This window comes from Poecile atricapillus, chromosome 2 (genome assembly GCF_030490865.1).
Source record: "Poecile atricapillus isolate bPoeAtr1 chromosome 2, bPoeAtr1.hap1, whole genome shotgun sequence".
Classification (NCBI taxonomy): Eukaryota; Metazoa; Chordata; class Aves; order Passeriformes; family Paridae; genus Poecile; species Poecile atricapillus.
In genome coordinates this window covers 121194847-121208296 of record NC_081250.1, presented here as the reverse complement: position 1 = coordinate 121208296, position 13450 = coordinate 121194847, and the positions used below count along the sequence as shown (strand labels likewise).

Below are 13450 nucleotides of genomic sequence, written 5' to 3'. Positions count from 1 at the left end.
TTCATTATGGCATGAATTTCGCTTGTGCTGGGATCACCAATGATGTGCCAGCAAGGAAGAAAATCAACCTAGATGTCAGTTAAAAATGAAAAAAAAAAGTCAGTATAAAGCAACTGTGTTGTTGATAGGTGGCGGTCAGCCACTGTTGAGATAAAGGGATAGGTTTACTCACCTAAAAGTAAATATTGACCATGATGATGCCAAAGAAAATAAATTTCTTAGAAAATTACATTGCACTTTCTCTCAAAATAGAAAAATAGCATGTAAATTCTTTAATATTCTAAGAAATGTTTCTTCAATAGAAATACTTTAAAAACAATCTATGAAAGAAAAATTTTTTGCTTGAGAAGAGTTTTCAAAAGACTATAATAGCTAAAGATGAGCTGAAAGGAGAATTAGCTCTTGGTGACTGCTGAATGTAATCATTCATGATAGTTTTTGCCAGATGGCCTTCACTTAGCAATAAACAATGGACAGAAGCTCATGTTCAGACCTCTAAGTCTAGGTCTACTGCTGTGAGGAATATCTGTTTTCCTTGAGGCACGAATGTGATTTTGGCAGAGTTGGTCTGACTTGGCTGTGATTGGAGGATGGATCCTGGAAAGTCTTAGCGAACCTCTGGCTCTTCATTTCCTAATTGGTTAGCTAGATGTTGAATAAAAAACATCTGAGGTCACTTCTTAAAAAAAAACCACCAAACATAGAAAGGACTGTAGAACATACTGAAAATAGATTTCTGGGCCATCAGACTCAAAAAAATAAGCAATTACAGGAAAGACTGTTGAATAAGCTTTATTCCTGGTGAGATACAAGGAATGGTTTCAGGGAGAGGAAAGCTTCAAACAGAGCTGACTGAATTATTTTCCTCCCAAACACCATAAGGATGGCAGCTGAACAAATCTTTGGTCACCCAGAGTGGAGTCATCAGGTCCCTACATAGGAATATCTATTCAAAAATTGCTTTCTCATTTGGTTGAAATAAGAGTTCACCTCCTCCCAGTGTTTGTGATGTCTGTAATGGGAACCTCCTGACCAGATAGTGGCTAGGGGTGCTTTATGGCAAGCATGTGATTCAACTTCTGATAGCTCCTCTTCATCAGTGGATATTTCTGGGAAAGCCAAATGTAATTATTCCAAAGCCTTTTAACAGGATTAAATTTATTTTTAGAGATATAAACCTTATTTTTAAAGTACTCTGAGTTCTAGGAAGAGTTTGCAAAGACAAGTTCACTTTCTAAGGAACCGGTCAACAATTGTGAACTCCCTTCCAGCAGGCATCACAGCAGTTCCCTTTGCACATTCAGACTGAGACAAAAAGCCCATCTATTTGCATTTAATTTTCCACAGCAGCAATTCAAGAACAGCTCAGTTGCAGTGCAGGAAGGAAGGGTAGAGAGTAAAAAGGAAATACAAATCATGGCACAAGATTTTTCCCTAATACATATGTGAGGATATAACTGGAAATAGTTTCTCATCTATGTGATACTACTACCATGGGTGACTTGTAGAAAGTTCATGAAGTTCCACTTCATGAATGTAGGACTAAATTACATCACACATGTAGTTGTAGGTAAATGAACAAAAATGCAAAACAAAGTCTTCATTCAGGCAGAACTGTGGCTTTGCTGGTCTGTGCAAAACACAGCTAAAAGCCTCAACCCGTCTGAAATGCAAGATGCCTGGCTGTTGTGGAATGTGCTGCTGTAGTTCCTGAGTGTTAGAGCTACAAAGAATAACAAATACCTCCTTTTCTCACTTGAGAAGGCCATTCCTACAGGCTTATGCAACTTATTAACCACTTAATTTCTTTCACATGGCAAATGACAAGTACCTTCATGCTAGGTGCCACTAAAAATAGAGCCTACGTGATTTCCGTTCTCAAGAGGATCATATGGGCTGTTCTTCGCAGATGTACACCTGACCTGAAATACCAAGCAGTCTACCATGCTCGTAGCATCACTTTATCACTTTATTTACCTTTCTGTTGCTTCTCCCTGAGCTGCCAGCTGGGGTTAAACCACCACAGGCTGTAAGCTGGCACAAAAACTCTTGTCACTCTTAGAGCTCTGACAAAGGATAGCTGCCCTCTGCTCTGGCTGGGCAAGGCAGTGATGGGTCAGCTCACTCCTTACTTCTGCCACTGAGCAGCAGCACAGGGGCCAACATCTGCCCCACAACGCTGGGAGTGGGAAATAAAATGAAAGAGAAAATTCAAAGTGTTTTGGAAAGATCTTCAGGCTGCCCATAGAAGAAAATGCTTTTGTTGTCCATACTGGCAAGGTTGGCAGAGAGAATTTTAAACTCTGGCTTTGTTTCATTAGCAGACAATTACAAAGATGGGAGACTCACTCAAACCATTGCAGCTTTCATTTTAAACATATGCATTTAGAATATTATCAACAGCACCAAGGCCCTTCAGGTTTAAATGAATTGGTTGTGTGGAACTGAAATACACAGCTTAGATCATTTTTTGAAAATTTCCACATGAACCCCTCATTTCCAGAGAAATGAGACATTTTAAGGCTTTTGTAAAAAAAAAAAAATCATAGTTTAATTTTTAGGTTCTTTAAAATTTAAATATATTTTAATAGTCTTTAGTGTATAATTTCGACAAAATGTATATGTTCCTAAAAGTATATTTTCAGGTTAATGAATTTGGGAAAAATTCATTACATTCTGATGAGATTCATGGCTTTTTTTACTTCTTAAAATATCATCATATTTTATTTTTTCTGTCTCCCATTAATCATTGAATTTTTTTCTTTTTGTAAAAGTATATATTAGCAGATAATAAGAATCATATAATAAAGAAAGTATTTACATGTGAAGTGATGGCCTTTTAAAATATAGTTAATTTGACACTTTGAACCTAACACTGTTGTCTCCAGGAGTGACACAGACTCTTCAAGCAGATACATTTGAATTTTGTTTAGCTGTATCTACCTATTGGTAAAATTCTTTCTTTGTCCTCCCTCCCTCATCCCTTCACTTTTCCTGCAAAATATACAGAAATAGAATAACATAATAGAATAACAAATTACTTTTTCAGAGTTGGAGGAAGAACTGATTGTTAGAGAGGTACTGTATCCACTGCAGTTGCCATATCTTTAGGTCATGTTTTATTTTAAATTGGATTCTTCCAGTTACAAGGTGTACTTGAAATGAAAATGTAAACCTTGGTTTTAGCATAGCTACTTCAATAAACACGAGTTTCAGAATGAGATCTGTATTTATTTTGGAATATACACTGTTTACTTTAGGAGTATCATATTTGATCCAAATGCATTTGTTGATGTGAGCAAGCAAAATAGGATTTTAATCACTTTTTCTATTAGAAAAGAATGGCATCCATTGTGTGCTATAAAAGGGTTACATGTTCGGTGCAGGGGAGTACTTTAGAGTTATTGGCTGTGAAAAAGAGTTTGTAAATAATTTCAGTCCTCAGTGTTTATAACAGATAATAGTTTGAATATGTATTTTTTGTTGTTGTTCTGATGTTCTATTTAACAATAAATTATAGGGTTTGGGGGGTTTTGGTAGGGTTTTGTGGGCTTTTTTTTTACACTATAAGCTTCTCTTTATAGTTTTAAGTTTAAAATTGGAGCATTTTGAAAGCCTTCACAGCCCAGTTTAATTCCTTGACTGTTCATCCACAAATTGTCAGACAGAATGAAGTGGATTTCAAGAACCCTCTTTGTTCTTAATATCCTGTGCCTGACCCACAGGTAATCTGCACCTTTTTTCTTCAGCGCCAAATAATTGTGGTGGGAAAGAAGAGAAAATGTAAGGGTCACAAAGTGCAGGCTAGACAGAGATGACAGGTCCTGCCAATTGAGTGCCAGTGTTGAGAAGCTGCGAACCGCAGTCCCTGCTCTTTCACATGGATTTGTGCTGGACGTTAACAGGCGCTCCACGATGACGGGTTAGGAAGCTCAGCACTTCAGCCTTTGTTGCCTTGGCTTGAAAGGAAGTGCAGAGGATTTTGTGTATTTAGCAAGCACAGAAGTGCAGTAGAGAAGCATTAGGCACAGTTCATACCCTATATATATATTAGAAGGATTTTATCCTTCTAATCAAGTGAAAACCAGAGGTTTACTTCTAAAGCTTAATGAATGCTGGCAAATACTGTTGGGGTCCTTGCATGTGGTCACAACTATGAGTAAAAAGATTGGGACATGGTGGGGCGGGAGTGTTAAATGGTCATTCACAAACTAGTTTTGAAATATGTAATTGTTGCCTGGGAAAAAAAAAAATTCTGACAATATGTAACTCTGTGATTCCCAAAGATGCACGTTGTGATGGCTAATAGGAGTGATGAGTATTTGTGGAGTAGATCATAGTCTTAAAGGGTATATACAACTGAAAGGGTATATATCTTATTCCTGGAAAAGACATAAACAGAGGTGCTGCTGTCATAAAAAGCTGCATTAAAAACACAGCACTGTACACTTGGGGATTTTTTTTTTAATTATTTTTTTTTTTACAGATACATCACATTTATAAAGGATTGCATCTTTAACTTGTTTTGCTAGATCTGTTCTCACATGTACATGACCAAATTTCTCTACTGTTCAGTAGGGAAAATGAAGCAGTGGATATAATTGCATAATGACAGATATGAGAGGAACAGAGAATCCCAGCAATCATTTCCTGTGAGTTGGCCAGCTTCCAGGATGTCTCAATGGGCCCGCTGATGTAAAGGCAAAATGAAAATAGTTCATTCTGAAGGGTAGTTGTTGGCTGGGGTTTTTTTTCCATCTCTCATTTGACTTTGCAGACTAAGGTATTGGAACAATTAGTTGGCAGTGTGGTGTTAGTTTTCTCACGGTAAATTAAGAAGATTAACCAAATGTGGAAATGTATTTTAGCTATAATCAGCAGATTTGAAACTGTAATACTTCAGCATCCTCTGAGGTTATGTTAATATTATTCACATTATTCCACTCTATAATGTGCAAGCATTTCCAGAGTTACCTTATGTCAGTGTTTATTCAAAGACAGCAGAATTAGTAGATTTATTTTTGTTAGTTTTGTAACACAGAAATGTAGATGATCAGCATGCTAGCTGTTGCATCACTCCACTTGGCATGTAGTGTTGGCATGGATAACAGAACTATTATAACAGCCTTAATCTCTTTTATTATTATTATTATTATTATTGTTATTAATTTTCCTACAGTAAATTGAGTAGTGAAGCATATTTTACGTAATTATGGCAGAAGTACACAACTTGACGGGTGGTAGTGAAGGAGCAGAGTAATATAAATATTTGCAGAACGTTTCTGCCATAAGTTAATGCTTTGCACATGAATCTTTATAAAGATCTTAAGTTAGTTTAAAGGAATGATTCCAGAGGACTACATAGGTCCAGGCATTTTAGGAGCTGTGAATGATGACTGCAGAGCATCTCTTGGAGTTTTTGGCTTGTCATACAAAAACAGAAAAGATAAAGAGGAAAACTTAGCAGGAAGAAGTTAACAAATGCTTTGGGAACAGAGGAGGGGGAAGACATAAGCTTTCCATGTACAAATCTTAGGCTAGACTCACCTAGTCATTCATTTTTGATTGCTGTTTATCTTTGGCTTTCTGCATTTCACTGGGAACATTTGCTTAGCAAATGATTGCAGCAGCTTTAAATTGCTGCTGCAAGCACGTATCTGCTGCTGCCTTAAGCCCCAAAGCAGAGCTGATGGAAGGGGATGGAGAAACAAGTCTCAGTTACTCCATGCAACATCTGTTGGTTTAATTGAGCTGCTGCAGGAGATTCAAGCTAAGCTACCAGCTGTGGCACAGAAAGGTCTGAGGCACACAAACACATGGATCCATGCAAGCCAGCTATGTGAAAGAGCCAAAAAGGACAGCATGGACAGTAACTTCTTAAGCTACTATAAGTAGATTTTCAGGTTGCACATCCTGACACTCCCATTTTCCCTGAAAGTATTATTTCTAAACAATACCAAGTGCATTTTGCTTTCTAGGGATTGATCCAAAAGTGCAGAGGTGCATCTCAGCCTGTCTGACTGAAATACAAATCTTCAGTAAAAACATGTTATCACTTGTAGTTCCTCCTGAAGATTTCAAACTGGATACACTGAAGTTGCAAGGTCAACACGTTTAGAAGCAAAACACAGCTAGCTGCATAAGCTTTATATGTAAGCCACAGGATATTTTGCTCCTTACTTGCCAATTCAGCCGATTTTAAAAAAGAATCCCACAATTTTAATTTTCTGCTTTGGACTTGACTGCTAAACTGATTCTGTCATAATAAAATACATCTGCATAAATAACAGTGTTTCTACAGGGACTTTCAGTATTTGTTTCAGATATCACTTTGCCAGAAATTAGGGGGAGAAATCTAGTACTGTATTTCCTATGAAAATTTCACAAAAGTGTCAAATACATTTGTGAAAGATTGAAATGATGAGCCTGCAAACATTTTTTTTTTTTTTTCCTGGTTGGCCATTTAGCTGCAAGTCAGCTTCCATCACAAAAGCATTTCTGAGAAGTACTTGAGGATTTTAGAGTCTATGTGTATATATACCATTGTGAAAATGTTCTGGTTAGAAGGGCATGCTTGTTTTGGGGGGGCAGTGTTTTACCATTTCCCTGATTTTTAAGTTGCTGGCTGTGTGTCCTTGCTTATATCTAATCAGAGGACTGAGCAGTGTCTCAGGTAACTCACAAACAGAATGTTTCACACAAACCAAGCAAGTGAAAACAAATACAAGGGGTTCTGATGGAAGGACGGACCACATCAATTAATGATAGGCAGGTAACTGGCTCCTTTGAAGAATTACTCCTAAATAACTTCCCTGCTAAAAGAGCAATTGCTAAATGAGTGTTTTTCCTTACCATGTTCCAGGGTTGAAAAATGCAGCCATCACTCATTAGCCCAAAGTCCAGGTCAGCTAGACAGCGTGAAAAAATACCTGGCACTCAAAGCTCACATTTAGCCTCAAAGCCGTGCCCTGCCAGTCAAAAGGAACAAAACAGTCCTGCACTGTTTGTGACCTCCCTTTAGCTGTAACATAGTGTCAATCACATTGGGCTTTAATCCTTTCCAAATTATAACATGTATCTCTTGTGCTTTGTTCCCCTCCTGATTTTCTTTCTTCTTTTATTCCTGACAAAAGAGGACACTATCTATCTCTTATTATATTCAGTATTTTATCCAAAATTTGTGGTGCTTGTGACATTTTCTTCATTTTTCTTGCTTTCTTGGCACTGTTTCTGTACCTTTCCCTACCAGTTTTTAGTCTCGGATTTCTTTTCTGGGCTTTTCTCTCCAAAATATTTCCTTCTTTTGATGTCACAATTTCTATTTCTAACGTATCACTGCAGTTCTCACTTTCTACCTACCAAGCAGGTGGTTAGACAGAAGGGGAGAATGTCTGTCATGATCCAAGGCTTGTGATGGTCCAAAGATTTTGCAGTGTGAATTAAAGTTCCAAGTCCCCAGGTTCTCTCTAACTGTGGTATCTAAGATGTAGTGCTCTCATTCTTCCTGCCTCTATCTTTTCCCTGAGACAGTTGAATTTTGAATTTTTTTTGAGTAATTCCTTCTTCCATCTGCTCCTTTGAGAAGATGAGCTTCTACTCATTCCTTTAGTTTTGTGGTTACTAAAAAAATCATTTATTTTTCACAGATTTCTATTTTGAGTCCTCTTCTCCAGCAGCTTGTTACAGTTGTCATTCATAGTTTCTAAACTGGGGAAAGAGAAATCACTGAGCAGTAGAAGAGTAACTGAAGTGGGAAACTGATGAATTCAGGAAGGTGTTGGCTCTTTAGCTTACACTCAGCTCATATTTGAATTGTTAACGTGGTATACATTTGGATGGGTATTTGCTCTAGGTTTTAAACAGAAAAATAGTAAAATTATGTGAATTTGATAACTTGCTGAAGGAGCTTCTGACTCTTTTTCCAGCCAAGTTGGTTTTTAAAGCCTGACAACATATGCTCACACTTGCAGTTTCAGCTGTGTCTGTACATCCAATGCATTCTGTCTGCCTGAGGAGGAAATTCACTCTATGATGGTTAAATATGAGAAAATGTAGTATTGTCTCTCCTGTGCTGGTTGTCACTCCTACCTCTCTAGCACAAGCTACCTATGCATAAGATACAGAAGAGTATGCATTACAGTAAGAATATGTTGTACAAGTGCAAAAGACCACACCTTGTTCTTCAAAACATTTCAAGTTTCTGGGGCATTTTTTGTAAACCAGTGTTTTTAAAAATCTAGAATCCACAGCCACCATGTGAGGCCACATAGGCTTCTTCAGCTTTTTTCTTATCTGAGGTTGTTGACCTCAGGAGAGGAGGAGAAGGTTACAGGGTCAAAGTCTTTTCCTCCTTGGAGCTTGCTGCTTGCTGGGAGAGGGTTGGCTGGAAAATAGATGTTTTAGAAAAAGGGGTTGAGGGTCATGATTTTAATTCTGTTAGGGAACAGCTGGTTTGAGTTTCTTTCCACTTCTATCTTCCCTCCTTTCCTCACAAATCCATGGAGAGAGAAAAATTTGTTCAGAGAAAAGAAACACAAAAAAAAAAAAAAAAGAATTGCAGCATTTTCATCTTTAAAATAGATCATATTTATTGTAGGACTTCACATTAAGGGAGAGAAGAGGAAATTATTAAAATAATTTAAATCCATTATTGTTACAAGCATTGAATTGATATTGATCTAGAGTGTCAGAGGTTTATTTGTTTTCCTGCCAACAGTTAAAATGTTAATAGTAATGTTTTAGTGGGGTTTTTTGTGGATAAACAATATGCATTGCAATTTTTAATTTAGTGATGGACAAAGCTAATTTTTAATGTATTGCATTAGTTTGCAGACAAGCTGCTGAAGAAAGATGGTTTGATTTGGTTATTTCTGTTCAGATTTTCTTCATCTTGGCATGCTGCTTTCATGCACTAAGACCAAAGAGAGAGAAGGAAACTCACAACTCTCAAATGAATGGCAAACTAGGAACAGATTTTTCATCTGCACTCCTCTGAAACACTGGCCTCAGGCTGTGTTGGTGTGTGGCTCAACAGCAATCAGAGGTCATAATTTCATTGGCGGTTAGCATCAGGTTTAATTTTTCTAATATGTTACATTTACCAAAATGTCTGGTTTCAGTTACACTTATGCACTGACTGAATCAGCTTTGAGCAGCATGATGTTTTAAGGTACCTGGAAGGCTACAGGAACGTTTATGGAACACATATGCTAATTGTTTTTAACCACTTTCCTTTCTAAACACAAAAACGTGTTTTTGGAAAGCCATTTAACAGTAGTAGCTAATGACGGTGTGCATTTATTCTAAGAAATGAGCGCAAGGAATAGGTAAAATAGTTGTTTTAACAAGACTGCCATCTACTGATTTCCACAATTAAAAATATTCCTGATTGTTCATAGATTTTTTTTATAGCTTTGTTTTCAAGATTTGCAAAATCAAGAAAATTATAAAATCTTTCTGTCACCTTAGGAATGCGACCAGGTTCACATTGATGACGTGTCTTCGGATGACAACGGTCAAGATTTAAGGTACAAGAGAACTCATTAAGATAAAAAGTTGCTTTGCAAATTCCTTCCTGGGCAAGCAATGGGCTGCTGGAATGCTCACAGTAGCCAGCTGTCTTTTAACTGTCTCCTTTGCAACCCAGCCCTGTGAGTAGCTGGTGGTTCAGTGTAGCCTGTTGCCTTTTATTAATCTGTGGGGGTTTTTTATCTCTGCCTAGCACATACAACTTCGGAACAGACGGCTTTCCCGCGGCTGCCACCAGTGCCAATCTGTGCCTGGCCACCGGCGTGCGCGGAGGGGTGGACTGGATGCGGAAACTGGCCTTCCGCTACAGACGAGTAAAAGAAATATACAACACCTACAAAAATAATGTTGGAGGCAAGTGATCTGGAGTATCTAACACAGACTAGAGGCTGTAAATGGGAAGGACTGGTTTCTACACCTTTTTTTGACATAGCAGTGTTTGGTGAGCTGTTTAGTTTGCTGTGTGCAGGAAATTGTCTGAGCTAGTGAAAGCAAAGGGAAATGACAGAGCACTACTTAATACCAGTGCAGACATGCCCTTGTCTACTCCACAGGTCTACTTGGTCCAGCAAAAAGAGAGGCTTGGTTACAACTAAGAGCAGAAATTGAAGCTTTGACAGATTCTTGGTTAACACTTGCACTGAAAGCACTCACCCTCATTCATTCGAGGTGAGTATTAAGAGTACAAAGGAAGCTCTAAGGTGTCTGATGGTGGTCTGGAAGAGGATGTCTGGTGTGGTGGGCAAAATGCTGAAGCTGGAGGACCTCATCCTCATTCCTTATTCTGATCTGACCATGCCACACCTTGCTCCTCGGTATGGTGATAAAAAATTGATGATCTTTCAAGTGGCAGTAATAATATTGAGGGGTTCTGATAGGAGGGGTATGATTTTCCTTCTGTGGTTTTGTTTTGGTTTCTTCTGTTTTGCTTGGTTAAAAAAGGATATTTGCATTTTCTCTTCCATAGGACAAACTGTGTGAACATTCTCGTAACGACTACTCAGCTAATTCCAGCTCTGGCAAAAGTCTTGTTGTATGGACTAGGAGTTGTATTTCCCATAGAGAATATTTACAGTGCAACTAAAATAGGTGAGCTATTTTCATCATGTTGTGATACATTTAAAATTTTATTTCTAAATATGTACGGTACTGTAGTCTATATTTAATTCTAACTTGCTTTCACAGTAGCAAATACAGAGTTTAGTAACACCTGATCTTCATGAAACATTGCTAAAGCATCCTAAAAGTGCTTTTCAAATGTGTGATGATCCAGCACAGAAAGCTTTGTATAGCTCTATTAACAGTGGTACAGCCTCTGATAGGAAGAAATGTAGTTGCTTTTTTTTTTCATCATTTCTCAGAACTGTGAGGCTGTGTAGCAGTTGAGAAGGGTTTTTAATAGGCAGTAAGTACAGAACACTGGAGTCTCCCTGGAGCAGCAGTAAGAGAAGTTCTGTAAAGGTAAGCCCTGGCTTCATTTGTTTTCATGGGCTCTGGAGAAGATTTTGGTAGACAATTTACCAGAAGCAAGAATGTTTTGCTGCAGAATGTAGTTATTTAAGTTTCTTCATACTGACTGTAATAATCTTCAGCCAGGCAAATGTTTATTTCTGTTTTCTGGTTCAGTATAAAAGATGTTATTCTGAGTATGCAGAAGTACCCCAGACCAGATGGCAACGGTGTTTGTAGTTTTTAATGTAATTATGACATATCTGTTCTGTCTCAGATTCCCTCATGACTGTGGTCTACACAAACACATTTTTCATGTGTTCTTAAGTATCTATAATACAGCAAGCTCAAATTGTCAAGAAATAATTGTGGGTTTTTTTATATTTTTTTTAATCAGGGCAAAACAAAAATTGGTTCAGAGTTTTAAAAAGAAATCTGAAAGCATTCCCGTAAAATATTTAAAACTGTTTCTTGAATATTAAAATTATAGTGCCCTCTGTCAAAACTCTATAGTAATTTATAACTTTGAAATATAATACTTTAAATACACATTTTAATTTAAACATATTTTAATAAATCTTTACTTGTGCCTTCATGTACATGTAATAGAGGAGTGTTTTTGCAAAAATGTGTTCTGTCACTGACTGTCACAGGAAACCATGAGATTTTTGTAACATGACATGATTCCTAATATTTAAACACTGTTTCAAGTTAGTGTTGGATGTTTCTTATGCCTGGTGCTACTGTTAAATGTTAAATGTTAAAGTAAGTAGTTTGGCTTCTGTAATGGCTAGAAAACTTCATTTAATTTCCAGCCTACTTTTTCTTACACGTTTATTATTATTTAGCTTGAAATAACGATTTTAAAAAACACAATTTTTCCCAACCATTGCTGTAGACACACAGATTAGCATGTCCCATGGCCAGACTGAAGTGACCTTTCAGAATGGGGACATTCGAGAAAACCCAACTTTACGCGTTTGCTTTCTTTCTGTCTTCTCAGTACCGTACCTGAAGCTTCCCAGTATGGGTACAAATTGAAAGAGGAAATTTAGGTTAGCTATTAATTCTTTATTCTAAGGGTGGTGAGACACTGAAACAGGTTGCCCAGGGAGGTTGTGGGTGCCCCAGCCCTGGCAGTGTTCAAGGCCAGATTGGGTAAGGCCTTGGATAACCTGTTATAGTGGGAGTGTCCCTCCCACTATGGCACATGCCAGGGTGAGTTGGGACTAGATGATTTTTTAGGTCCTTTTCAATCCTTAACGTTTCTGTGATTCTGTGGTACTTGTTCATGGGGCTGGAGCACTGAGATCATTTCCCTGGGTGTGTACAGGGAAGGAATGACCCCAATGAATGGATCCCAGTGCAAGATCAAGGACATGGCCCATGAGCTTTTGGGTGACCTTCTAAGTCGGGGTACTACTGTTTTAGGAGCTGTGATTAATCATGTCACAGGTTTCAGAGAAAAAGCTAGAATTTCAACTCAGCTTCAATCAATTTACTCAAATCAGGCAACTGGTCATAAGCAAATGGAAGATAATTCTCCTGATGGTGAAATTCCCTACAAAACCTGTGTCACATTAAGGAATGAGACAAGAAAGGTCATACTGTGGACCTCTAGTATGTTGGCTATGCTGCATTCAGCTTTGATACACCTTTCTGAGGCTCTTCTTGTCTTGTAGCTCTGCTTAAGAATTCCAAAGGTTGGGGAGATCTAAGCAAAAAAGTTATTTATTTGATGACATCGCATCACCACCTACCCTGAATAGCCTGATCTTTTTCTTTCAGGAAAGGAAAGTTGTTTTGAGCGAATAATTCAAAGATTTGGAAGAAAAGTAGTGTATGTTGTTATAGGGGATGGTGTTGAAGAAGAACAAGGCGCAAAAAAGGTAATCACCTTCTTTTGGTGAGGGTTGGTTTCACGAGTCTGGAAAATTGTCTTTTCCTCAACATAGGACAGCATGCATTGACATTTAGGTTGGATATATTTGCCTTATAAAATCTGTATTGACCATATCTAGAGGAAATAGATAATTATAGATAATGATTTGCCCTGCTGTTCTCCAAAAGACACATTAAACTATGTATGTTTGATGTACTTCAAAAAGGGGCCAGAAAATGGGCCCTGGCTTTTGTGCCAAGAACTAATATTTCTGTTTTCCTTGGCAACCCAAAATACCACATAGGATGTTATGAATGTAAGCAAAATATGGTGATTCTTAGTGATCAAAGGTAGTGTCCTGTTTGACTGTATGAAATACATATATATCACACCTTAAAAAGACATGTAGGACTGGAGTAGGTAGGAATTTTCATTTTCTTGTGGGTCCATAATTTGGATTCTTCATTCAGACAACAACCTGTGGCTTGGCATGCATTCATAATCTCAGATAACTGAACAGAGAATACTATTTGACTGTCTATTATTTTTTGCTTTCCACTGAGAAGAAGGAGAATTTTTTTTTTTTCATTG

General features: G+C 37.7%; 1 protein-coding gene across 7 annotated transcripts in view; it reads left to right on the top strand.

Annotated features, from left to right (window-relative positions):
- Positions 1–13450, top strand: part of EYA1 (EYA transcriptional coactivator and phosphatase 1) — a 157450-nt gene that overhangs the window by 135135 nt on the left and 8865 nt on the right. For all 7 annotated transcript variants that reach the window (XM_058833365.1, XM_058833364.1, XM_058833363.1 and 4 more), the window contains 5 exons: positions 9469–9527; positions 9722–9882; positions 10083–10197; positions 10496–10617; positions 12766–12866. In XM_058833365.1, coding sequence (XP_058689348.1) covers positions 9469–9527; positions 9722–9882; positions 10083–10197; positions 10496–10617; positions 12766–12866 — 558 coding nt within the window. The remainder of the gene's footprint in view (positions 1–9468; positions 9528–9721; positions 9883–10082; positions 10198–10495; positions 10618–12765; positions 12867–13450) is intronic.